Source organism: Trachurus japonicus, chromosome 11, assembly GCF_045865225.1.
Source record: "Trachurus japonicus isolate A0001 chromosome 11, Traja_1.0".
In the NCBI taxonomy this organism is placed as follows: domain Eukaryota; kingdom Metazoa; phylum Chordata; class Actinopteri; order Carangiformes; family Carangidae; genus Trachurus; species Trachurus japonicus.
This window is the reverse complement of record NC_140917.1, coordinates 19,868,759-19,893,583: the sequence shown is the minus strand read 5'-3', so window position 1 is coordinate 19,893,583 and position 24,825 is coordinate 19,868,759. Positions and strand designations below refer to the sequence as shown.

Here is a 24,825-nt window from a genome sequence, read left to right as displayed (position 1 = left end):
ACTAAATTTAAAAAGAGCTCGATCTGAGCCAATGTATAAATTGAAGAAAATTAATCAACTGCCCTTTACAGATGGTAACTCCTACACTGTATGGAGCAAATGGTCGGGTTGAAAGTTCAGAATGATGGATTCAACTTGAGCTTGCAAAACCTCCTTTTGTGCAGTGCTCATCTCCCAACACAAACCCTGAGCTGGCTGATGCGTAAACACTCATAAAGCGAACACGCACACTTCACTCGATGTGTTTATTGCCTTTCTGTCTCTGTGAATTTAGGAGCAGGGCGACACTGCAGCGAAGTGACCCGCTGACCCCATGACCTTCACCTCACGGTCTGTGCAGAGCCCGGTCACGTACACACTGAGCATGTGCACACCAAACACAAATAAACACAATCATTACTCAGTGAGTCAAGGCTGCAGCCGATACGCACTATAGAGGCCCACTTAATACTCGCCATATTTGACCAAAAGGTACACACAGTAGTTCACTATGACAAGCTCTGATAAACATGATAGTAATGTATATACTCGGGTATTCCTGTATATTTTGTCAGCATGTGGTTTTTTAGCGAGGATCTGCTTTGCTTTGACATTAAGATGAATGTGACTCAGTGTTATTCAGAGGTGCGATAGTGTGTGTGTCCCTGTCCAAACTTGGCTGTGACAGCTATATGCTTCTAGCAGTCACAATACGGCTGATATTCACTTGAGATAAAAGACAGAGCAGGGCCCGAGCGCATATTTAAATATAACCTTGGCTTTTCACTCGGCCGTTGAATGGAGCCATGAGAGGGGGGGAGATGTGCTGATAGGCAGATGTGGAGACAGAAGACATCTTGACAATAGATCAAGCTTAGTTGTATCTCTGTGAATATATAAATGCTATATTAGGTCAGATGGAAGTCACCCATTGTCCCCTTTGTCACTTTAAAAATGCTAATGCACAAAAGGTGGCGCTGCACTTGAGCCTAATACCACCAAAATAACTTCAAAAAAACACCAAATGCAGCACAAGGTTTTGAATTTGTGATGAATTACATGGCAGTAAGGACTGAACAGTAGTCCTTGATCCTCTTCCATCTCCCTCATGGCCAAAAGGAAAAGATAAAATACCACACGTAAATATGGACAGATCTTTTTTTTTTTTTTTTTAAAGCAGTCAAGCTCCACTGCTCAGGGCTATTTGCTAAAAAAAAAAAAAACCCAGCCACCCTTTCACCACGCAAATGGAACTCAAACCCTGTGACCTCTGACCTCGCAGTCCACCTTAAATCACCCATGGGGGCAGCTGACCACAGCCAGGTTCGGTCAATAAACATCAGAGTCTCTGCTATTTGTGCGAAGCAATCAGCCTCATTAAGCCTAAGTCCCATATGCAGACCTTCAGAGACCTTGAGTGGACTCACATGAGGCCTTAAAGCTGCAGACACAGCAGTCTATGACTCAAACAAAGGACTAGGCTCAAGTATAGCGCAGTGGCACAAATAAGATAAGTGGATAAACTCAATGGTGAACGTACATTTTCTGCAATTGGGATTACAGATTTTTCTGTCAATTTGATGACTTCCTGTTGGAATTATCTTTGCATCCGAGCAGATCGGTTCAAAAGAAAAGGTGAACGGAGCCTATATCGTACTTGTATCTCTCTCGCTCTTTCTCTTTCTCTCTCACTCACACTAATTTACTGAAGATTCCCAGGTTGAGATGACAACACTGACCTTTCTCATGGGTCACCACACTCTGCAGAGGAGCAGCTCCTGCTACATTTCTGAAACCTCTTTCCTTCCTCCCCATACACAGCCACTTGCGAGCTGAGCCGTCTTTACCAACACAGCATGACTGTCTTCAACTGGAAGACACAACTTTGACGTAGGCTAATCAGACACAACATTAAAACTTGAGGCTTTAAGCTTGCGGCTGATCAGTGTATATGATTATGCTGATCATCACCATCCTCTCGAAATATATTCTAATGAAGGCATACACTGATTTTAATATACTGACACCAAACAGATACTGATTCTACAATCATCTGAGCCATCTTTAACCCTTGGGGGGATATTGCAATGCTGTACAGAAGGTTAAGCCCCCTCAAGGCAAATTTGTGATTGTGATTTTTGAGCTGTTCCAGCGGTTCTCGAACTGGAGGGCAGGCCTGGAGCCACTGCAGGGGCGGGAGCGGATGACCAGTGGGAAAATATGGAGTGATTATTGGGAGAAATAAACAAACACTAAAGTTTTCTGATGCTATCAAGCCGATGTTAATTATAAAAGTCAGCATAGATCGGTTTTTATTAATTGCTTCCTTTATCATAGTTAATAACTGATTTAAAAAAAAACCTGTGCCTGGAGCAGGGGAGGGTGGGTTTCAGCTTCTGAAGTGGGGCATGCCAGAAAAAGTTTGAGAACCACTGGGCTATAAAATAAAGTTTGACTTGACCTTGGCTTACAGATATTCTTACAGCTAAAAAAAGACACACTATAAAAAGTCTTTATGACTTTAGGATGGCAGCCCCAAATGCACCAGATACAAAAATAACAGCGTACAGTAAATCCCTCGAAGCATTAAGAATTTTCTTTTTGCATTTATGCCATAAAAAAGCACCGTGCCAACCTGTTGTAACACGGTTAATCTGTGCTACAATCACAGCGCTAAACATTTGTGTTTGACAGTGATTATGGGAGTCAGTTTGTGTGCTGAGTGACATTATGGACTGTGATGGATGGTTAATACTTCTTCACCCCTTCCATTCGAGTGGAGCAGAAGGCTTTCATAAAGCCGCAGCCAGGCAGCGACAATGAGAGGAGAATTTAGAGGAGATTTTGGAGACTGACATCCAGAGCTGAGTCACAGAGAGAGAGGGAGAGAGACAGAAAAAAAGAGAAAGACCATTTACACTGTACTGAAACAGACTGAGTATTTAGTGGTATCCCAAACAGGGCAATCCTTTTGAATGCACAACCAAAGCTGCTGGTGTGTGTGACTGGCTGAAAGCTCACTGGACTATCTGTCCACATCTCTGATAAACTCAATCTAACATCTGTGGATGTCTTTGTGCTTGCTTATGTGAATCCTCCGCTCTCTATTCATTTAACCATTAGGTGTCACTACAGCAAGGTGGTGCACTGCATATAGGTTCCATCCAAAGCAAATCAATAGACACATTATGGCCCTCTATTAACACGCACTCGCAGTGTGTGCGTGCAGACCTGCGCACACATGCATATAATCCCTCATAAATGGAAATGGTGATTATGCATTACTGACAAGAGTCATTGGTTACGCTAGACAAGACAAGTGTGTGTGTGTGTGTGTGTGTGTGTGTGTGTGTGTGTGTGTGTGTGTGTGTGTGTGTGTGTCTGTGAGTGTATACACACTTGGCATTCATTAAGTCGAAACAAAACAAGCGGCAGCAGCTGAGTGTTTGAGTGTGTGTCTTGGCCGAGACAACAGAGAGAACAGATTCAAAGAGAGCCAAAAGTGGGGTGCAGTAAAGAGAGTGAGGGGAAAAAAGAGAGAAAGAAAAGAGGGACAGAAAATGAGAGAGAGAAGGAGCGAGGGAGAGAGAGAGAGAAAAAAAAAAAGCAGAAATTAAGTTAAGAAGAAGTCTGTCTGAGAGGGGCACTCAACTTTTGATCCACACTCCCTCTACACACACTTTTGCAGAGTTTGTATTCAGGTTTTTGAACTCACATGCACAGATCAGCTAGGTGGGTTGCCAGGGCGACACTGTGAAAAAAAAACCTCTTGTAAGCATTAATTAGATTAACTGTGTGGTGCATCTTGATCTAATTCTCCTGGTTCTGGTTTCAGACAAGAGCATTCAAGACTCATTTTTACAGTCAGGAGCCCATTTATAGTCTCTGAGCACAGTCATGTTTGACCTAATTTGAAAACCTAAATTCCCTGTTTACATCCTGCACTGAATATAGAATAAAGCCACAAAGACTTCCTGATCATTTAGAGGAAAACCACACTGAAGTCATGTTTAGTTTCCACCTGTGAGAGGAGCAATTCAGAACTGAAATACCAGTGAATGACTTTGTTTTTTCACTTATGACTCAAAGATTTACGAGTTGCTGACTCACCAAAGAAGCTTCTGCAACAGCAGGATGTTTTACGACTGAACTCAAGAGGTTTTCAATATTCTCCTAGACTGCCAAACAACTGGAGACGCCTGCAAAGCATTTTAAATCATATATGCAAAAAGAAATGACCTCCTGTATTTTTTTAAAATTTTCTATTAAGCCTTTGTTTAACCAGGTTAGTCCCATTGAGATCAAAGATCGCTTTTATAAATAGTGAACCTGAGTTTCTGATAAACACAGACACAGATTAACAGCAAATGTGGAGATGAGCAGAGGTGCGGGAATATAACTAGGTCAGTAAACCGTGGCAGTGACGATGAGAGTGTGCTAGATTGTGAATGTATGTAGTGTGTGTGTGTGTGTGTGTGTGTGTGTGTGTGTGTGTGTGTGTTTGTGTGTGTGTAGGGCCTACTCTTGGCAGAGGAACCCCATTTGGAGAATATGGTCATGCTGGTAGGAAAGGGCTACAATGAGCTGGCATGTTTGAGGGGATGTGCTGCCAGTCTCTCCACCAATCTCAGGAGCATGGGAAGGCAAACACAGAGTTGATCTCAAAGACTTCTAAAGGGGGTCGCTTCCTGCCAAAAATCACTTGCACCTGTCCTTCTGTCTCTGCCTCCCTTCCTCTCTCTCTCTCTCTCTCTCTCTCTCTCTCTCTCTGCGGCTCCTCCCAGTCTTCCCCTCTCCGTCTGCACCCGATCCCTTCATCCTCTCTCAACAGTGTGAAACTTTTTCTCCGCTCAAAATTGGAACCAGCTTTACGCCGCTGCTCCTCCCTTCTGTTTTGGCCGGTGCCAGGTGTAAGAGCTCCTGGCATCGTCTCACTTAGTCCTGCTCAGAAACAGTGCGGGGGCACCCATGCCAGGGGCACTGGAGTCATCCCTCACACATAAAGCACAGACACGCAGACGCAGACACACACACACACACAAAAAGATAAGCATTTTAAGAGGGCGTGAGGCATTGCCAAGCACTGGCTGGGCTTGCCTTTCATTAGCATCAGATAGAGAGCCTTTCTTCACTCAGTCCTGCTGTGCGTGTGTGTGTGAGTGAGAGAGAATGTGTGTGTCATGAACTAATGAAAACCATAGAGCAGTCTGGCCTCAAACCCAACTCCATTCAACACACACCACTGCAGACCATCAGAGGAAGACAGAATAAAAGTATGAGACTGTCCTTGTTATAGCGTATTCCTTCAGTGCTGTCCTTCTTGTATAGAGGAGACTAGTGTTTATACTCCACTATAATATAAGCCACAGGGGTCACTTGGTTTTAATTCAACACTTTCTGTTGTTACTTAGGCAGTTCTGTTACAATTATCCTCTCATTGCACATGTATCCGCATTTATCCAGTCTGACTTCAAGATAAACTCCTATGAATATATATATATATATATATATATATATATATATATATTTTTTTTTTTACTACTTGCTGGAAAAAAACACACATTTTCTTTCTTTATCTCTGATTCGCTTTCATCATTATTTCATAGTCAAGGCTATGCGATTCCTCAAATTCAGAAGTCTACTTGAGTCTCAGCGACGAGCTCCTGATATCAGTTGTTCCAGTGGCCTTCTGTTTCAAAGCCAGGTAGATGAAAGCTGGTAATGACTGAGCTCAGATTTGGAGGTTACAGTATCGAATGACAGCTACGGGGACGGAGGCAGGTGCTTGACACACAGTGAATGGAGCCTGTATGGGCCGCTCATTACAGAGGGACATCTGCTGCTGTCCGGCCTCCCAGGCTCCGCCCCCTAGCTTTACACTGATGCTTTGATGCCCTGTCAATGTGTGCGCGAGAACAAAACAACACACACTAGCAGACGGGCACACACACACCTGCCACCTACAGTAGACGGCTGCTTGAGAATAAAAATCTAAAAGAGAAGAGGCTGCTGGGAATACTGTGTACAGACACCGTGTATACTGTATTATGTGTGTGTGTGCGCGCGCATGTGATGTCGAGGCAGAGGGAAAAACATAAGCTTTGAGACACACACACCACCCATTTTAATCTGGTTCACTCTATAGAGCATAAGTATTTGTAAATCATATTTTCCAGCTTGTGATTTCAAAACCTGCTTCATGCCGAATGCATTAGAAGCATCACATTTTCCAAAGATCCTTTATTCCATTTTCCAAGAACATTTGTCTCAGGGAGAGCAGCGTTCTCTACCAATTTCAGTGAAAATTGCTATTTTTCACAGACGAAATCTGTTTCAATAATTCACCCGCGATATAAATGACTTCATAAAAAAATTACGCCGGGCGGAAATTAGCAGCTTATTGTACTCTGCAACAACTTCAATTTTTAAATAATTCATTTAGGAATGCATGGCAACATCGCTTTAAGTGGCTCATTATAAATGACTGAAACAGCATTTGTGTTATAAGACGGGAGGCTGCGCTCATTAAAGGACCTCGATGCTCTTTTAAGGATGCTACTATTTACACTTCTCTGTTGACTGTCATATTCTATTTCAGAACTAATGGGCAACTTGCTCCTCTCCAAACATTTTAGTGCACACACTTATCAGTGAGGGGAATCACAGAGAGAGAGGGAGAGAGAGAGAGAGAGGTTACTGAGGATTTTGGAACAGAGGATACATGGGAGACAAAGAGAGAGAAAGAGCAAATAAGAAAAAGGAGAAGATGAAGCAGGATGTGTGTGTAGAGAACTCTGCACCATGCGGCTGCTTGTTAACCCAGAGACCTTGAGAAATTCATCACAACTAAACTGCACTTACAAATTGTAACAAGTGTGTAAAGTTCCTCATCACACTCACAAACTGACACATTCACACTCCCAGTATCAACAGCAGCAGCAGCAGCAGCATCCGCCGCCTCTGGCATGAACTCACATACACAGACACCACGAGGCCCACAAACCTACACCGATGCAACAATCAGAGCTCTCTAAAGCAAACCAGATTAGTAACCTCACACAGCCTCACCTCTTCTTTGCAGGACTGTCCCCATTGTACTCGCCGCTCCCGTCCAGTCCCTGAGAGCGCAAGGACCCATCTTCTTTGTGGCTGCCCTTTGATCCCGAGCCATTCAGCTGACCATTGGCTAGGGAACCTGGAAACACAAAGCACCAAAAACAGGGGTTTGAGTCTGGCCAACATTGTATTTTTTTTTACAGATCACTTGTTGTGAAAGCGTCCACCTCCAGATATCTGGCATTATCCTCCATCAGTAGGCCATTCCTGGGGCTTAATATTGTTTAAAATATAGCTCGAGTCTTTGGGGAGTAAACAATGTTTTCATCTGACAGTGTTAATAAAGCCTTCTGTTTTTGTCTTTGATTTGATGCAGTGGAGAGAGGGCTGAAGGCAGAGTAGATGCATTTCTTTTGATAAGATTATAGTAGCTCTGCTTTATCTGACAGATTAAAATGCAGTGCAACGTGGAGGAAGATGGAAAGACAGAGTGAAGAGGATAAATACAGAGAGAATACAAATCATTCAAGCATCTAGACTGAAAAATAAAAAGCATGTGGAGAAAAGCACGGAAGATGTTCAATGGAAAAATCCTGACAGTGTCCAGTCACTGTGACTGAATGACAAACTATTGCAGCATAATGGCAGCTAATTTTGGAGAGGCAGGAAAGTTACTTATTCATTTCTCTGTCCCCATTTCCCCTTGTTAAATGCAACTGCTGCTGACGTGCGTGATGTGTGCCGTTTGACAAAGAATTAGAAAAAGAAAGAAAAAAACGAAAACAAGCCTGAGGCGAGCGAACGAAGTGAACAGATATTGCCGGACTTGACATTCTTGCTGAGCCCAATTGACATAGCCCTAATTAAATATTTAGCAAGCAACTCCGACAAACAAAATAAGCCCCCAGACAGATTCTTAAATCAAAAGCAACAACAGGCACCGAGAATTCAAATTAGGTCAAACAGAGGAGTGGAAGTCAATGGTAATTAAGGGAGACAACCAAATTAAATAGATATCACAAGGCGTAATTTCCTCATGGGCAGTTCTTGGAATGTGTCATACAGGCCTGTCGGACTCAACCACAGAGTGTGAATGAGCAAACTTAACTTTTCAGTTATTTAAAAATAAAAAAGAGGGGAAGAATGGAGGAGCTGCCAAGGGGGACTGTGTCCAACTGGAGACACAGGTCACATGTTTGACCAAATACATATCACTCTCCAAAACTGAAGAGTTCTATTGATTCTATCAAGGTTTCACACCGACAGCAGTTCATCACATTTTACCTGTTTTGACCTGTTTTGACAAGTTTTCATGCCTGACTGGACTTTGGTAGGGCAGCCTGTTAAATTATTCACATTCACTTTGCAGAAACAAATAACTCACTCAACATTCAAGTCAATGGTTTGTTCAACCAAGAGCTCAGCTCTCATAAATCTTTTCATTCACCAACACCTTCCCCACTTCTTATTCCACTCCTTCATCGGATGAGGTGCTCATCGCCTTCCCCGGCGCACCCCCTTATGAAATTCCATTTGGCTGACGCTTCACGAGGATGTGTCACTCAAAGTGCACCGCAACACTCCTAATAGCGGGTGTCAAAAGAAAAATAAATTAAGATAATAACGACAGCGGAGCACAGGTTAGGATAACTGGCAACTTGAATGATATCCTGTTAGCGGGGACGCTACTGTTGAACAAGCCCAGGCATTGTGTCATCAGAGAGAGATGAGAGTGGGAAGGGAAGTTGTAGATCAAATGACAGTGTAGGAGACAGGATGAAGATGAGCAATTGTGGAGCAGGTAAAAGAAGTTTTCAAACATATGATTTAACTGAGATTTATAAACCTGCTCTGGGCTGAGTGAGCACACACGCACAAGTCATACACTCATCAGTGCATAGACACAGGGGCTGTTGGTTTTTCTCACACGCAGGGCACGTCAGTACCTGAAAGCGGTGGTACAGTCATCAGATACACATCGCTGCGGTCAGAGAGTTTACAAGCGCCGGCGTGATGAGTAAGGCCATTGCATTTTTGGCAATGCTTTATGTTGCCATTGCAGAGCCTTTAAGTCTATGGGCCTCACATGAATCATTGTTTTACAATGGCTCCGCCGCACGAAAGGCTTATATCCATATTCCTTTAATCTATCAAGAGTTTCACTTGAAGTCCTTTAAAGTTTCCACTTTTTTTAAAAAGAAAGTACTATTTTAAAAAAATTATCTGCACAATTAATCTGCATCTAAAAGACTCCCTTGGTTCTATCAAAGATAAATTCCAAAGATTAAGACATATCAGGACATTTTTCAGCACTTAATTAATTTGTGACCATGAAAAATATGTTTAAAAGAGAAATTAGGGGAAACTGATTAAAAATGATAATTACGTAAAATACTGCAAAACCAGAGAATGTGCATAACTTCTGGACAATATCATTTTGTCAGTGAAATTTGCACTGGAGCGAGAGAAAAAAAAAAAGCGAAGTAGCTCATTAACTTTAATTGTGCTCACAAAATGACTGACGCGTGATGTCCCCACAGAACGCAAACAAACAGGCGGAGGCCCATTTCATCACCCCCACTTCCACTCTCCTCCACTCTCTTCCTCCCCTCCATCTACTCCCCAATATTCCTCCTAAGAGTTGTCTGACATATGCTGGTTGCACATGAGTGCTCATGTGAGGGGCAGTTCAGGGAATCTTGGGAAGGCAGAGGCCTGGGGATGGGCGAGTGTGGCGAGTGTGGCGGGCGGGCGGGCGGACGGGCAGGGAGCCAAGGGCCAGTGTCTAAACTCAAGGTCCTGGTGCTGGAGGAGGCCTGTAGGACAACAGGCTGGGATGGGCAGAGGTTACAGCTTGAGGAGGGGGCGTTGGGGTGTGATGAGGCAGCAGAGGGGCCATGCCAGTGTGCCATCCCAGTAGCCTCTCTTGGGGAGGGAGGGCGGTTTCTAATCAGATTTATGCGTGCTTAACTAAGCCCATCGCCTCGCTATGTTCACCTCAAGCTCTCGAGAGAGCAGAGGTACATAGCGTAACATGGCATATCACAGGGCTGAGAGGAGCCTATTAGTGTGAGCCATAGTAATAAGTGGAACTATAGCAGAGCAGCCATGCCATGGGAAAGACTATCACCGGGGCAGAGTGTGCCCTTACACAGTCTTGACTACACTTAAGCTTACATTGGCTTAATGTGAAAATGAGCGAACTGACACACCTAATGGAATGATATAAGGGCTGTGAATGCAGCTGTGCTTAAATGCTTATTTGTTTTGAGGTTAGCAGATATGTGGTAATAATCTGTCTTTTAACTTCCCTCGTGCTGATGAAGAGACTTTAATCTCCCTTTCCTTCTTGTAAACAAGAGCATTAAAATTCTATTTCATGCCCTTTGTGCAAGCAAGCCTTGATGCCTGTATACAATTAAAATTGGGGGATAAAATGAGAAGAAACAATGGGGGAGGTTTATTTTAGGGAAGCTGCATCCAATAGTATCTGTTCCCTGAAATTTTTCAGAGTAGCGGATACTAAAAACTGACTGCCTGGCGAGACAAATTGAAATAAGCCCAGAATATACTGCTCCTTCCTTCCAAAGCTGAACCTCACAACACTGCATGACACTTACCACAAGCCAGAACAAAAGCATACAGCAATCTGCAGTTAGAAACACGGCATCTGCTATTTTTTTGCAGTTCAAGGCTCTAAATCTAAAGTATCAAAAGGCAAAGATGGGCTGAGCTGCTGTGAAGAAGAAAAAACGAGTCAGGGGAGACAGAATAGATGCAATCTCTTTGACTCACTTAATTCAATACCTAAACTCTTCCTCTTTTTGCTTGTGCTTCTTTCTTTCTTTCTTTCTTTCTATCTATCCTCCTCCCTGTTAGTACTCTTTATCTGTCCCTCCGTGCCAGGTGATGTGATCACCAGAGAGAGAACGGAGGGGGGGCCCGCACACTCGGCTGCCATGCAAAGAGCGAGCGGCATGGGAAATACGGAGAGACAGCACAGTGATGGCAGAGCGAGTGCTGAAGCGAAGGGGGCGACGTGCATAAAAACCAGCAGGAACGACAGGTCTTGAGACTGGTAGACAGACGGGAAGAGAAAGAGAGGGGACAGTCAGAGAAATGGGCGAACCCTCTCTCCAGCCCCTCCAGGTTTTTGGCCAGCAGCCAGCTCCTCCATCAATAGCACTCAGGGAAATGGAGAGGGAGGAAGGGAAAGAATGGGAGGGGAGAGAGGAGGAGAGGTACAGACGAGTGTATCGGGGGGGGGGGGGGGGGGGGTGGCGAAGTAAGGAGGTACAGGAAGAAGATGCAGCTTCAGCGATTCGGAGAACTGGAGAGGAAGGGTGGGAAAACAGGACAGAGGGGAGGAAACGGGAGGGTGGTGATGGAAACAAGAGGGAGGGAGGGCTTGGGTGACAGATACTGTAGATAGTTAAGACAGACAAGGGAGAGGACAGGAAGGACAAAGCGGAAAAGAGGGAGATGACGAGAGAGAGGGAGACAGAGATGGATGGAGGGAACGGGAGTGAGAAAAGGGCTTCTGTGAGAGAGGGGGGGGGGGGGGGGGTAGAGATACATAATCGAGGACATTGAGCAGCAGGAGTGAGAGGAGACAGGAGTTTGCGGAGAAGGCAGTAACCAGAGTCCTATTGATGTGTAATGAAACCCTGCATCTGGGGGGGGGGGGGCAACCGGAAGGACAGACGGATGGATGGAGGGAGCGAGAGAGCGAGGGGTGAGAAAAGGAGAGGAAGAGGAAGAACGTGGCTGAGATGGAGAGGGAGTGGGTGAATGAGCGGAAGCCAGGACGCAGAAGGGCATAATGTCATTTGTTAAATAATGCAGGGAACGAGCACGAGAGAGGCAGGAAGTGTGATGGACACAGAGATGGACGGCTGCCAACAGCGAGGGGTAAAGTGGCCGGGGAGATGGCATGATTGCTGGTTATGGGGCAGGGAGAAGGCTGGGTGGGTGGGGAGACTGACACACACACACACACACACACACTCGGACACACACACACACAGCTGACTGACAGACTGCCACACCCCCCTCTAAAACAGATAGCCAGTGCTGTCACGCAGCGACGGAGAGAGGAGGAGGAGGAGGAGGGGGGTGGATGAAGGTATGTGGGGAGGGAGAGATGGAGAGACGGATGCCTGGGGAGGGAGACAAATGCTGCTTTTTCCAAGGATTACAGCCAGGTATTCCTCCAGCCTCTTTCACTCACATGACACATATTACCCCAAAATGGTGGACTCTTATTTGGAAATAAATTTAAAAACAGAATACCATGCAGCTTAATAAAAAACAAACCACCGACAGATAATTAAGTGGCAGCTCGATTTGTTAATCAAAGTCATTTTCAAGCACAAACTCTCCGGGGACAAGCTTCTCAAATTTTCTTCTTCCGCTATACTGTATCTTTATTTAAAGCCACATAGTCAAATATATATTTTTACAGCAGGAAAATATATAATGAATTATATAAAACTTATCATTTACCACTAATGCCTTACAAATACTGAATGTGTCCAATCAACATTGTAAATGACACAAAATGCAGCAGCTATTTTTGCTTTAACATTGAAGCAATTATCAAAAATGTCTCCTGATTAATTTTCTGTCAGTGAGTAATTCATTAGCTGACTGATTATGGCAGTAGTAATCACTAATCCATCACCTGCTCCAACTTTGCCTCTGACGTTATCTAATACATGCATGATGTGACTCTCCAAAATGGCTGGTAGTTTCGCAATAAAGCCCGTGCGAGACTGCAAACTGTGGCACATGTCTGGCCCCAACCTAAGCCCAGACTCTGTAACCCACAGTCCTCTAAAACAGCGGGGGCTGCCCATTCAGGATGTAGCACACGCTGAGTGTGATCCTCCAAAATGGCTGACAGTTTCACCACATCGTCTGCGCGAGACGGGAAACTGTGCCGCTCGCACAGCCTCCAAAGCCCCGCTAACCCACAGTGCTCTAAAACAGCAGGGCCCGTCTATTCAGCCCCGGCTCCCTTTTGTGTCAGCGCAGGCTGCTGTCGTTACCCCCGGTGCGACGGGCTGCTGACGCTTTCTAATGAGTCATTTTTATTCAGGCGATAAGGTCAGCTACCCGCGGTGGCTTAAAAGGCCCTGAGGAGCTGTGGAGTGGCAGCCACGAGATGCCAGACAGACACACAGAGATACACTAGCTACAGGGAGGGGAGGGGGCACAGAGAGAAGAAATGAAGGTGTGAAAAAATATATAATAAAGGGAAAAAATGGGGAAAGGGAAAAAAAGGTATAGAAGATAAGCTACATTTCAAAAGAGATTTCCCTCCTGTCTGTCTGTCTGTCTGTCTGCCTGTCTGTCTCCCTTACTGCCTAGCTGGATGACTGGCTGGCTTCCTTGGCTGGGCGTGAACTTTCAGAGGCTTTTTTTTCTCTCCCTCCGGTTTCCTTTCTTTCGGTGTCTGGGTTGTGTTAATGTCAGCTGAGAATAGCTTCTGAGGCACGTGTGAAGTTCAAATCTCCGCTGTTGGCTGGCTGAGGGCTTTTTATGGGTGGGAGCACCGGTGTCAAACAAAGACATGGTGGCTGCTTGGTTCAAAACAAGCTGTTCATCATCACCCCCCACCCCTCACCCCCCCTTCTTTGCTCTCACTCTTCTTCTGTTGTTTCAGGTTTACACGGCACAACCGCAAAAAAAAAAAAATCTCTGAACTGTTGCTGTAGCCGGCTTCCACCTGGAATTGGATTTCTGTCTAACTAAGCAACTTCAAGTATTAATCCATGTCAGGGGTTTTGCTGTTCAGTCCCGGTTTTAATGAGTCTGGACCCCAGAGTGAGCGTAAATGTCCGAGCTGGAAGAAATTAACAACATTTGTACACATGTTTTCGTTGTGATCGGAGCCCCTCTGTTTGAAGCAGAAACAACCTCTGAAAACAAGTGTGTAATACTTACAGCCTAAAGGTTTCTTTGAGGACGTGACAGTGAACCAAGACTGCAGCTCGCTGACCACTGACCCACAACAAAAGGCAAACAACAGCCCTTGATCATTTGCTCTCATTGGTTTCTCTCCATTTCAAGCGAGACCAGTTCCCGTTGACAAAGAAAACTTGCTGGGTTTTCGCTCACAAACAGACTAATAAAACTGTCGCTTGCAATTAAAGGAATGAAGAGCTAAGCTGAGATACTAGCCTCTGCAAAGCCAGACAAAACTGGCAACTCCAACATTTCCTCCATAAAATGTGAGTCTAGCGAATTCTTTGCTTCCATTTTTTTTGTGTGAAGTCAGAGTTTTCATCATGTCATATTATTGCATTTGGGAGACAGCCTTTAATCATCACACGATTGTTTACGGCACAGCATGCGAGGTTCACTTTGTTTCCTTCCACCACTTTACAAAGTCCTTGTTTCGGCTGCATACAGATCTCCGAGGGTAAAAAACTGGATAGCAACAAAGACACACATCTGACAGAACATCTGTCCTCGTAAAACAAAGACAGGTGGAAAGATGATGTCATTGTGGTGTAGGTCCTTTGAAGAGAGAGGGCGAGGACGTGAACTCACCATTGGAGTTTGTGGTTCCGTCGCCATCCAGCTGCCGTTTCTGTGCACTCCTAAACTCCTTCAGGGAGAGGTAAAGCACCTTCCGCATAACTCGCTCCTCCGACCACGGGATCCCATCACTGTCATCCTGTGGAAACATCCAGCAGAGAGAGAATAGATCAACACAAACTCCTAACACAAAGAAGATCAGTGGGAGTTGTTTCTTTCTCCCACTGAAAAAAATAAAAATAAAATAAGACATAACACAGCGTTTCTCTACTTGTGGGAAGAAAAACACTTCTGATAAACACTTCTGAATTCTGACATTATTGTTTGAAAACCCAGCAGATGAGACAACCAACGGGCCCATTCATGAAGACGGTAGCTTTACAAGTTGGACAGTTGTTTATGCTGAGTGTTTTCCTTTGTTTCTGTTGTCAGCACGGCCATGACAACAGCATGGCCATAAAGTGTGTGAGTCGAGGCCGCGGCCAGGAAACCCTTTCCAGGCCGAGACAAAACAATACCTTACGAGCTAATGCCAGCATGGGCTGTACATTTTAACCCTTTACCCAATTCAGAAATGCTAAGGTTTTACTCTGAGGAATTTTTGGAGCTATGGTAAGAGAAAAAATTCTGTTACCATAAACGAAAACTGCTGCTAGCTTGTACTTATTTTAGTAATGTGGAATTCAGTGGCTGCTTTTTATTACATGATATATTTGTCAGTCAAAATGACAATAAAATATGGCAAATACAAGTTGTTGTGTTCCATGTGGAAATGCATAAAAAGTTAAGACTGCTTTAGTGAAGAGGAACGGACAAACAAAGTTTTGGTATAATGGGGAATCTCCATACATATTGTTCTGGTCGTATCCCCTCCCCTTCATTTCTGGCTCTATCGTGACATTAGCATGACACAACATTAGCATAACATAGCATTAGCTTGCAGCTAGACATAGGGCCATGCATTAGCATGACAATGCACCGAGGAACGGCATCTCGGTTGCACAATGCAGTGATAGGAGAGTGTTATGGTGATGAATAGGTAGGAAGCAAATGAAAAAAGCATCATGGGACTGCGAGTTCATGTGTTGCTAATCTCTCCCAGCGAGACCAAGACAGAAGACGTTATTGTTGAAGAGGTCACCAGAAGTCACACACACATACGCACAGCACATCCTTTTCCAAGACACAGCCACCACCACCACCACCTCTCCCCCCCTCCCCCCACAAGTCACTTTCAATCTGAGCAGCAAACACGTGACGGCAGAATGCTCAGCACATCAAAGCCACAATTTATTCAAAACTATATACAGCTCACACTGAGAGTTTTAACAGCTTAATAGAAAAATATTCCTCTGCAACAAGCATTGTTAAAAGGGTCTTTAGAGAGTGTCCAACAGTAATAAGCATACTTCTCTCTCCCACCTCGCTCCCATACACTCATTGCTGTGGCAGCTGTGTTTGATGTCTAACAACGCTAATGACTAAAGGAAATGAGATTAGGACATGAGCAACAACAAAGAGGTATTAATAAATAATGGAAACTGGAAATAGCTTTTCTCTAGTCATGCCACGAGGCGAGCTGGTTTCAGCTCTACGATTCGAGTAGGAAAACATTTTATGTCTTTATGCAGAAAAAAACAACAACTAATGTATGCTAATGATTTGAATTAGAAAACACATTTCTAATCCTGTTGACTCATCCCAGTGAGTGCGTTTCCCTCTGTCTAAGTCAGACAGTCAGTAATGTAAGAGGCCGATGTGAAAAGCAACCTGTGTGGGAGCCACACTCTGATCATCCAGTTGACTCAGATCATTTGAGCTGGCTCGGGCTAAGTGCTTGGCAGACACTGCAGTGACATCAGCGTCGGCTGGGGGTATTACAAAAAAGAAAAAAAAGGAAAAAATCTCCACCTCACACAAAAATAATTACATCAAGACGTTTTATCGCCGCTGTAATGACAAGATAACAGTCACAGCATTCCATTAAGGGTGCATAAGTGCTCTCGCTCACAAAAAAAAAAAAAAAATCAGATGACTGTGGTCGGGGGTAACACAGAAACCGAGTCTGTGTGTAAGCCTGTATTTCTGTCTGAGTGTGTGAAAGAGAGAAAGTTAATCTCACCCTAATATTATTCGTCCTCCCACAGCCACTGAATAAAATGCTCCTGAAATGACTGCTGCTCATAAATGTCTTGTCTCTTTTAGTGCAGCCGCCCGATCCCCCTCTCTCCTGGATGCTCAACACACGGCTGACAGAGGCTATGATGGATAAAACATGTCTCTGATCAAAGGAGGCAACCTACCCATAATCACAGCAGCATCAAAACAAAGGTGTGTGTAAATGTGTCTTGTGTGCATTTGAAACTTTGAAGGCGAAGTTTTGGACTCGTAAAATACGTGCACAATACAAAACATAAAATGGAACCAGCTTCAGTTCATTGTTCAACATCTTATAGGGATGAACTCAGTCCTTGGTACCTCACTGTCACTTTTCAGTTTCTAATTCATCAGACAGTCAAACGGTAAAAGTCAAAAGGTGGGTCGTGAGAGACGAAGCTGCGAGTAAATAACCACAGAGATATCAGGATACGGTGTGAAAACTCCCCGCAATTAAAGCAAAACAAAGTGAGTGAGCGACCTCATTCACTCACTCCATTCATTTCGCAATCTCTTAATATTTCTTGACAATATTGACAAGCCTGAAAAGTTCTGCTTGTATACGACGCCTGTGTGTGTTCTTGTTGTTGTTGTTTTTGTCTCTTCACTAGATAAAAATACGCTTTTGCTTGAGTGCTGTTTTGAGGAGGGTGGGGGGTGAGGGGGAGAGGGGAAGGCAGGGGGGACAAGATTAAAAGCCGGTGTGTCTGCACATGATGGAGCTGATGGGTGACAGCCACATCTGCCTGCATGCAGTGCACATGCTGGCACACACACACACACACACACACACACACACACACACACACACACGAGCGGACCGTTCAGTGCACCGATGCTTTGCAGCCTCTGACAGAGGTTGATAGGGTGTGTTTTGTGTGTAGCGTGCAGTCCCTCATTACACTGTCACACATGACCACGTGTGCGTGCATGCACACACACACACACACACACACACACTTGTGAGACAGGTAGTGCAAGTATTCAATTATGCCATTTTCTCCTGTAGTTAATGTCATCTAATCCATTGAGTGTGTGTGTGTGTGTGTGTGTGTGTGTGTGTGTGTGTGTGTGTGTGTGTGTGTGTGTGTGTGTGTGTGTGTGTGTGTGTGTGTGTGTGTGCGCAAAAGCCTGCCAGGTAAGCACCAATTACCTAGACAGCTCACTGGCACTCTTTCCCTCGTGGTTTGTGGCACGAGGCCAAACACACACTGACACACACAGCATTGACAGTATATCCCAGGGTTACAAACACTCTTACATATACAGCGTCTATGGTGTCCATATCTCTGCCTGACACACACACACACACACACAGCTGTAGAGAGTGAAAACAAGCACAAAAATGTCTTCCCTCCGACAACTGACCTTAAAGTTCATCTGCATTTCTTTCTCTCTCACTTTCTCTCTGGTTTCCTCCCAGTTGTTGGCTGCGTGCCACGGATATTTCCTGAGCTGTGTACACATAGCAACAAGGTCTGGAGTAAAAAAAAAAAAAAGGAAAGGAAAAAATGCTGACTGACTTTTCATCAGCTGAGGGAAAAAGCATGAGCTCCGCTCTATTACAGCTGCTGTGCCTTTAAACCTCACCATTAGCGCTTTGCACTTCAGAAGATCATTTAAATGGGTTTTCATAACCTGTGCTCGAGTGCAGGTTAACTATTTCTGACCCGGGGAACAGTTTGTCATCTGTTTTTGGCCAGGGTGTTGGTTTCCCTTTATTGGATTTTCTGTCACAAAAGCCAGCTCCTTCCTGTGTGTGTGTGTGTGTGTGTGTGTTTTCCAGGTGTAAAATAGAGAAGTGATGGACAGCAATAGCATGCAAAATCTCTCTGAAGACATTCGCACTCTGCCTGCCAGAGGGTAAGTGTAGCATGACAGAGGAGGGGAAACATCTACTCAAATAAGCAATAGAACCAAATTGTGTTGCGTCTCAGTTTCACATCCAGACATTGCTGTATGTGTGTGTGTGTGTGTGTGTACGTGTGTGTTTTTGAGGCATTGCCAGAGCTCTTTAGAGACAGCTCTTAGACAGAGCAATGCCAGCAGAGCACTACCTGGCACTGACATACACACAGATACACACACACACCTACGCCCCGACCAGCTCCCATTAGGCTAGTGGAATCCCACTAATGAGCATGGGGACTTTTTCTGTGCATGTGTGTGTGTCTGTAACCAAGAAAGGCATCAGGAATGCCGTGTATCTGCCGTCAGCTGACAGCCCCACCCCCAACTCCATTGGCATACAGCGGTAAACCGACCTGCAAAAACCACACAAACCCCTTTTCAAAAAGGCATCCATAGGCATCATTTCATCTCCCTCTCTGTCTCTCACACTGTAACACACACACACACACACAGCAATAAATCCGTACAATACAGTGCTAGGAAGTATACCGGCATTATATCTTTCCCACGGGGCTTTTTAAAAACACTTTACCCAATAAAAGTTCTGCAAAAATTGGAATCTAATACGAAGAAAAAACCACTGCAGTTTCTTGTAACATTTAAATTCTTTCCCTGACATTATGCTGGAGCATAACAAGGTTTTAATGCTTCATATATAATGTCATTTCCTGCTACAGTTTCTGTTTATTACTTTCTCAGTCATCTCTGCTGCAAGATTTAATAGAGCAACAATAGAGTAAGAAAAGTTCTAGTGAATAAATACAACAGAACATTTAATCTCTGCGTGTTTTACAATATAAAAAAGCAGAATTTGGGGGGAAAAAGTGCTCTAGGAATTGAGCAAATGTCAAAAAGCTTGCTGCCTTGTGCCAACGATCAGACGTCAAAAGTCTGAGTAGGATTAAGTCTGTATCTGTTCATCTAACTGGATGAAAAGTGGGGCTGGTTCCACCTCATAACATCCGCCTTGTTCAAACATTCCTCTCTGCAAAGCAGGCAAATCCAATAACCCTGATGGTTGATGAAGAAACAAGTGGATTGCATTGGCTTTATGTAACAGTGGATGCTGCAAAAGAAAGATCCTGAATGAAGTATTAGATAGGAGGGGAGCGAGAGCGAGGAAGAGAGGGAAGGAGGATGATATTGAGAAAAAACCTGACAAAAAAATCACATTGCCATGAAAATCTGATCTGACCATTCATCTATTCAGCGGAAATGAATGACAGAAATACAAATTTCCTCTGAGACCATGTTGAACTCTCTACTAGAATATCACACTCAAACAATGGATTAATTTCACACAACATAAACATGCTGAACACCAGCCTCGACTAGAAAACCACCAGTAGTGAAAAGTCACCGATATTTTGTAAATAAAATAAACTTACTGAACATGTGCATGAGACTGCTTTTAACAGGGTTTTAAAAAAGAAAGCACACTATGCCTTTAAGAACATCACAGAGCCTGTGTGTGTGTTGTGCTCCGGGTGTGTGTGTGTGTGTGTTAAGTGTGACAGAAAGCCGAGCCACGCTAACGTCAGCTCTGCAGCTCATACGTGCCAGCTCTTACTGTACAAGAGAAACCACTGATTCAAAGGCAGATAAAAACCCATTTGCGAAGGTTTTATTTTTCATGTTTCACTTTTATTCATCGGTTTCTTGTCTGATCTGCTGGTTTGGTGTAGACACTCACAACAAAGAAAAAAAAATCTATTTTTACACGGGTGTTTGTATGCATTCATCGCTACCGATCGTACTCATGTAAGGCTAGTGAGCGTATGTGGATTCACACACAGACTTCTGCATGTATGTACATTTCTGTCTATGCAAGCGTTCACACTAGCTGCTCTAAAAATAGTGCGGCGCTGCTGCCGACCGTGCGGATGTCATGGCAGAGGAATGTGGGCCACATGCCAGCTGCGATCTGCTCTACAAAACCAGTCCAAAATCTGTTATTCTAACACACATTTCCCCTCAGAGGATGGACGGATGGATGGGTGGATGAGAAATGTTATTTCCACAAAGCCTGGGTTATTGTATCCAGTAGTCAGGACAGTCTCCATCCCACGACTCTCTCTCTCTCTTCCTTTCTCCTCCTCCTTCCACATCTTGATCCCTCTCATTCTCTCACCAACACATGGGCCCCAGATGACCTGCTGCAAGGATATGACTGTTCGGGGGTTCTCAAGTGGTGCAGATGACGGTGATAGCAATTATTCAATTGCAAAATACATCACAGTAGATGCTTTCCTAAGGTCATGACCATCCATTTGGGGACTGGAGACATTCAAGAAATCTTTTATTCTTTCCCTGCGGAGAAACACAACTGCAAAGTATTTGAGGAAAGCCTTGACTATCGCAACAAGAGGTCCAAATTGTGTCCACAACAATACTGGAGGGCTCTTCAAAGTAGTCTTAACATCTAGTCTAAACATCCCAGTAGCATGTTTGCGAAGAAGTGGCTTAATAGAAAGCTGACAGGAAACTCTTTCATTTGTAATTAAAAATAAGTAGGTAATTTCAAGGCCGCTGCCCACTTCGCGGCGTAAATGACGGCTCTCGCTCCCCAGGACCCACCCTGCCGCTGAGTAACAACATGTGACAAATGCTTTTTAGCAGCTCGAACATCAACACGATTTGCCACACAGAGGTAAAACAAGGCCAACTTCCTCGATTTCGCATTCCAATCCTAACTACATCCTGGTCCCCATGTCCCTTATAGCCTCAAGTGGACCGGATGCTTGGCTCGGAGAGCAGGCGAATAGAATGGGGTCTGTGGGGTTGCCTGGGACAAGAGGCCCCGTATAATCGCCTCATTACACCAAACGCTCACTGCATCGGAATGTATGCGTGTATGTGCAGCCACAGGGCCTCCCCCCCCTTTAAACTAGCCATGCTGGGATAGCCCCAGCAGAACAGTTACAGAGCATTTCCATCTGCAGGGAAGGAGGAGGAGGAGGAGGAGGAGAGGAACGCCACATGGCCGAGCGTGTACCTTCTGCTAACGCGTAAACTGCATGAACCGTAAATTTTCCATAAGCAGAAATGCTGAACTTCCTTGTGTAACAACAGTAAAACCGAACTATAAAAGTAAAACGATGCAGTATCAACTGGAACCAGGCACATGCTTTCTAAATACTCCAGTCTCAGAAGGGTCATTCTTCAAATAGTCCACATGAAAGAAAGCGGTGCGTGTGGCCACGTTCACTTTCAACCCTTTTCCCTCAGTACTTACATATGCAACACATAAATGTTTCTCCTTCAGAACAATGCCTTATGTCTGCAGCCTGGCCGTGATGGTCTCTCCTGCTGAGCTCACAGTCTCAGACACACACACACACACACATAAACCTCCCATGTCTCCGCTGTCAATCATATCAGCTGTCTGCTTTTGCACACACACGCACGCATGCACCGTCTGAATCTATCTGAGCGTGCGTAAGTGACAGACTGCCAGCGCCATTCAGCCCTGTCGAGCATATAACGCTATCAGCCTGGTTAAAGTAGGGAGGGAGACAGAGAGAGAGAGAAGGACCTTTTAAATACAGAATGTGACACAGTTCATTTTGACTGAAAGAAGCAAATGAGTGAGTGAGTGAGTGAGTGAGTGAGTGAGTGAGTGAGTGAGTGAGTGAGTGAGTGAGTGAGTGAGTGAGTGAGTGAGTGAGTGAGTGAGTGAGTGAGTGAGTTAGTTGAGTGAGTGAGAGAAAGAAACAGGCCCAGCTGGCTGCATTATAAAGGATTTAAATTGACTGGGCTGCCCACCCACACTGGCTATGTGACCAACTGACCCCTGTTTTGACCCTTGACCTCTCTCATACATACACACCCCAGCCTCCAACTATTCTCAAAAAGTGTGTTGTGTGCGTTTGTTTGCTTCTCTGTTTGATTTTTTTAAATAAATGAAATCAAATGCAACAATGTGGATTCTCTGTCACATCAGCAGACACCAGCTGTTTGACCTTTTCACTACAACGTGAAAAAAACAAAACAAAAACAAATTGCAAACCAAAGCAAATTGTTTGACTACAAACATCCTATATTAACTCCATGACCTAAGTGTAATCAGCTGTTGTGTTTATTTGTGCTGACTTTTCCCCAAATTTCAACAAAATCTTTGTTTGGTTGTTTTTTGTTTGTTTTTTTAAAGACTGAGATGTGCTTAAAAACAGACAGTATTAATTTGTGGAGTTAATAACCAGGAGACAATGTAACAGACGGGACTGACTCGTTAGAAAAAAATAAAAAATAAAGCCCTTACTAATCTGTGCAGCTGGTTTGTTTATCACATTCCTGGAACACTGACTGCATTTATAGCAGTATTGACAGATTATCTAACACTACGTTGAAGGAGTTTCTTAAGGTTTGCTTCCGGCCTCAGTGCGTGGCAACAAGGCACCAGAGGAGTATTGCAGCCAAGAGCCGGAGCTCAAAGGCAACTGTTTTACTGTTCATCCAGTGCCACGAAGCCACGGTCAGTGGAGGAATTGTTATTGAGGGAATTTTAAACAAAACATTAAAAGGGACGGGGTGGTGTTAGCTTTGCAGCCGTGCCTCTTGTCAGCTTCACAGCCTCGTTGCCATGGTTTTTAAGACTCAGTTGAGGAAAATCCTTCATATTTTTAAGTTACATTTGGCAGATTGAGAGTGCTGGGCCACATATGGTCTAACAATGGACTAGAATACAGGTCTCATGGTGAAATTGTGGGTGCAAATAGAGCATAAAGCAACCTGTGTGTGTGTATGTATGTGCGCTCTCTCTGATTTGACAGGTTGCATAACAAATGGCTCCCATTCAATAATAACAGCTTCGTGCACCACACTTACCCTCCAACTCTGTCACAGTATCGTTTTCACTTTGGCTACTTGCCGCTGACCAGAGGTTTGACTCACTTCCCTGCACCGCAAGCTCATGCAGACACACACACACACACACAATCTCACCACCTTTGGTCACGTGGACAGCGAGTTCTAACCTACAGCGCTCCCCGGCAAACTGTCATTCATCATAGTAGCAGAGGCAATGGCTCCTACGCCTCCCCACTATTCCCCCAGGAGCCTTGATCCCTTTTAACAGAACAGCATTTCTAACCTTCTTACCTCCACACACCAGCTGTGCTGCTGTGCAGAGACAAACACAAGGTGCGACTTAAAAAATCACGGCAGCAGCGGTTGATTTCTGTAGATTCACGCAGCTTAAAGGAACGTCCTGTTCATTGTCGTGCTGGAAATATGACACCAGGCGCTGTGTGTGTCTCTGTGGAGATTATAAAAATCCTTGCACATAATGAAAATTCCTGACAGGACTTTTATTTACTTTGATTGATTGGCTTTAAATCCTTCTTCGTCACATGTATTAACAGTTTATATATGACACAAATGCGAATGGAATACCCCGTTGCTCAGTCTCTGTGACATGCAACAAAGAGCAAGGTCACAGTTGTTCTGCTCTTGTACCTCTGTAAAAGCAGCTTAAAAAAAAACTGAACAACAACTGATCTTGTTTTACAAACTGGAAATACAGTCATTCTTGTAATGGCAGTTTTTAGATGTTTTAGCTTGATAAAGTCTAACCAGTCATGCTGAGGACTATGTCATCACTTGATTCAAGTACACAAAAACATATTTTGTGACAGGAGTGACAAACACTATGCTATAATATCTCTGCCTTCCAGGTTTGATCATAACATCTGGCACGATTTGATATTTTGATATTCTGTAGTATTTAAAGGAGTGTGACTGGAAGCTCTTAACTCCCCACCAGACCTGGCAGGGCACATTAAAACACTATACACTTTAAACATAGCCTATGCATGTTATGTTACAGTGTGTAGACATATTGTGCCACAGAACTAAAGCCCTCCCACTCCCACAAACACAAAGAGGGGACAGGAAAGCAGAAACAGGAAACAGAGTAACCTCATTAGCCTCGTGCCTCGTCTGACAGGAACAGCCTGCAGGCTAGCAGGCTCGTACCGACGTACAGAGAAGCACCGGCCTCTGGTCAGTTTATGCAGCGTGCATCTGCTACTAGGGGAGACGATGCCATTTGTATGGAAGCGAGCTGGTGTGAGGGCAGCGCCTGAGGGGGACTTCTAGAAAGTCTCCCTGTTAGCCTTGGATAGTCAGACTCATCAGGCTGACTGTAGGATTACATCTGGAATCCGGTTAGGTAAG

At 44.4% G+C, this 24,825-nt stretch overlaps 1 protein-coding gene across 3 annotated transcripts in view; it reads right to left on the bottom strand.

The window, feature by feature from the left end:
• Positions 1-24,825, bottom strand: part of jarid2b (jumonji and AT-rich interaction domain containing 2b) — a 108,409-nt gene that overhangs the window by 37,411 nt on the left and 46,173 nt on the right. For all 3 annotated transcript variants that reach the window (XM_085791571.1, XM_085791572.1, XM_085791573.1), the window contains exons 2-3: positions 14,593-14,719; positions 7,048-7,174 (exon numbers count right to left, since the gene is read on the bottom strand). In XM_085791571.1, the coding sequence (XP_085647697.1) occupies positions 7,048-7,174; positions 14,593-14,719 (254 nt within the window). The remainder of the gene's footprint in view (positions 1-7,047; positions 7,175-14,592; positions 14,720-24,825) is intronic.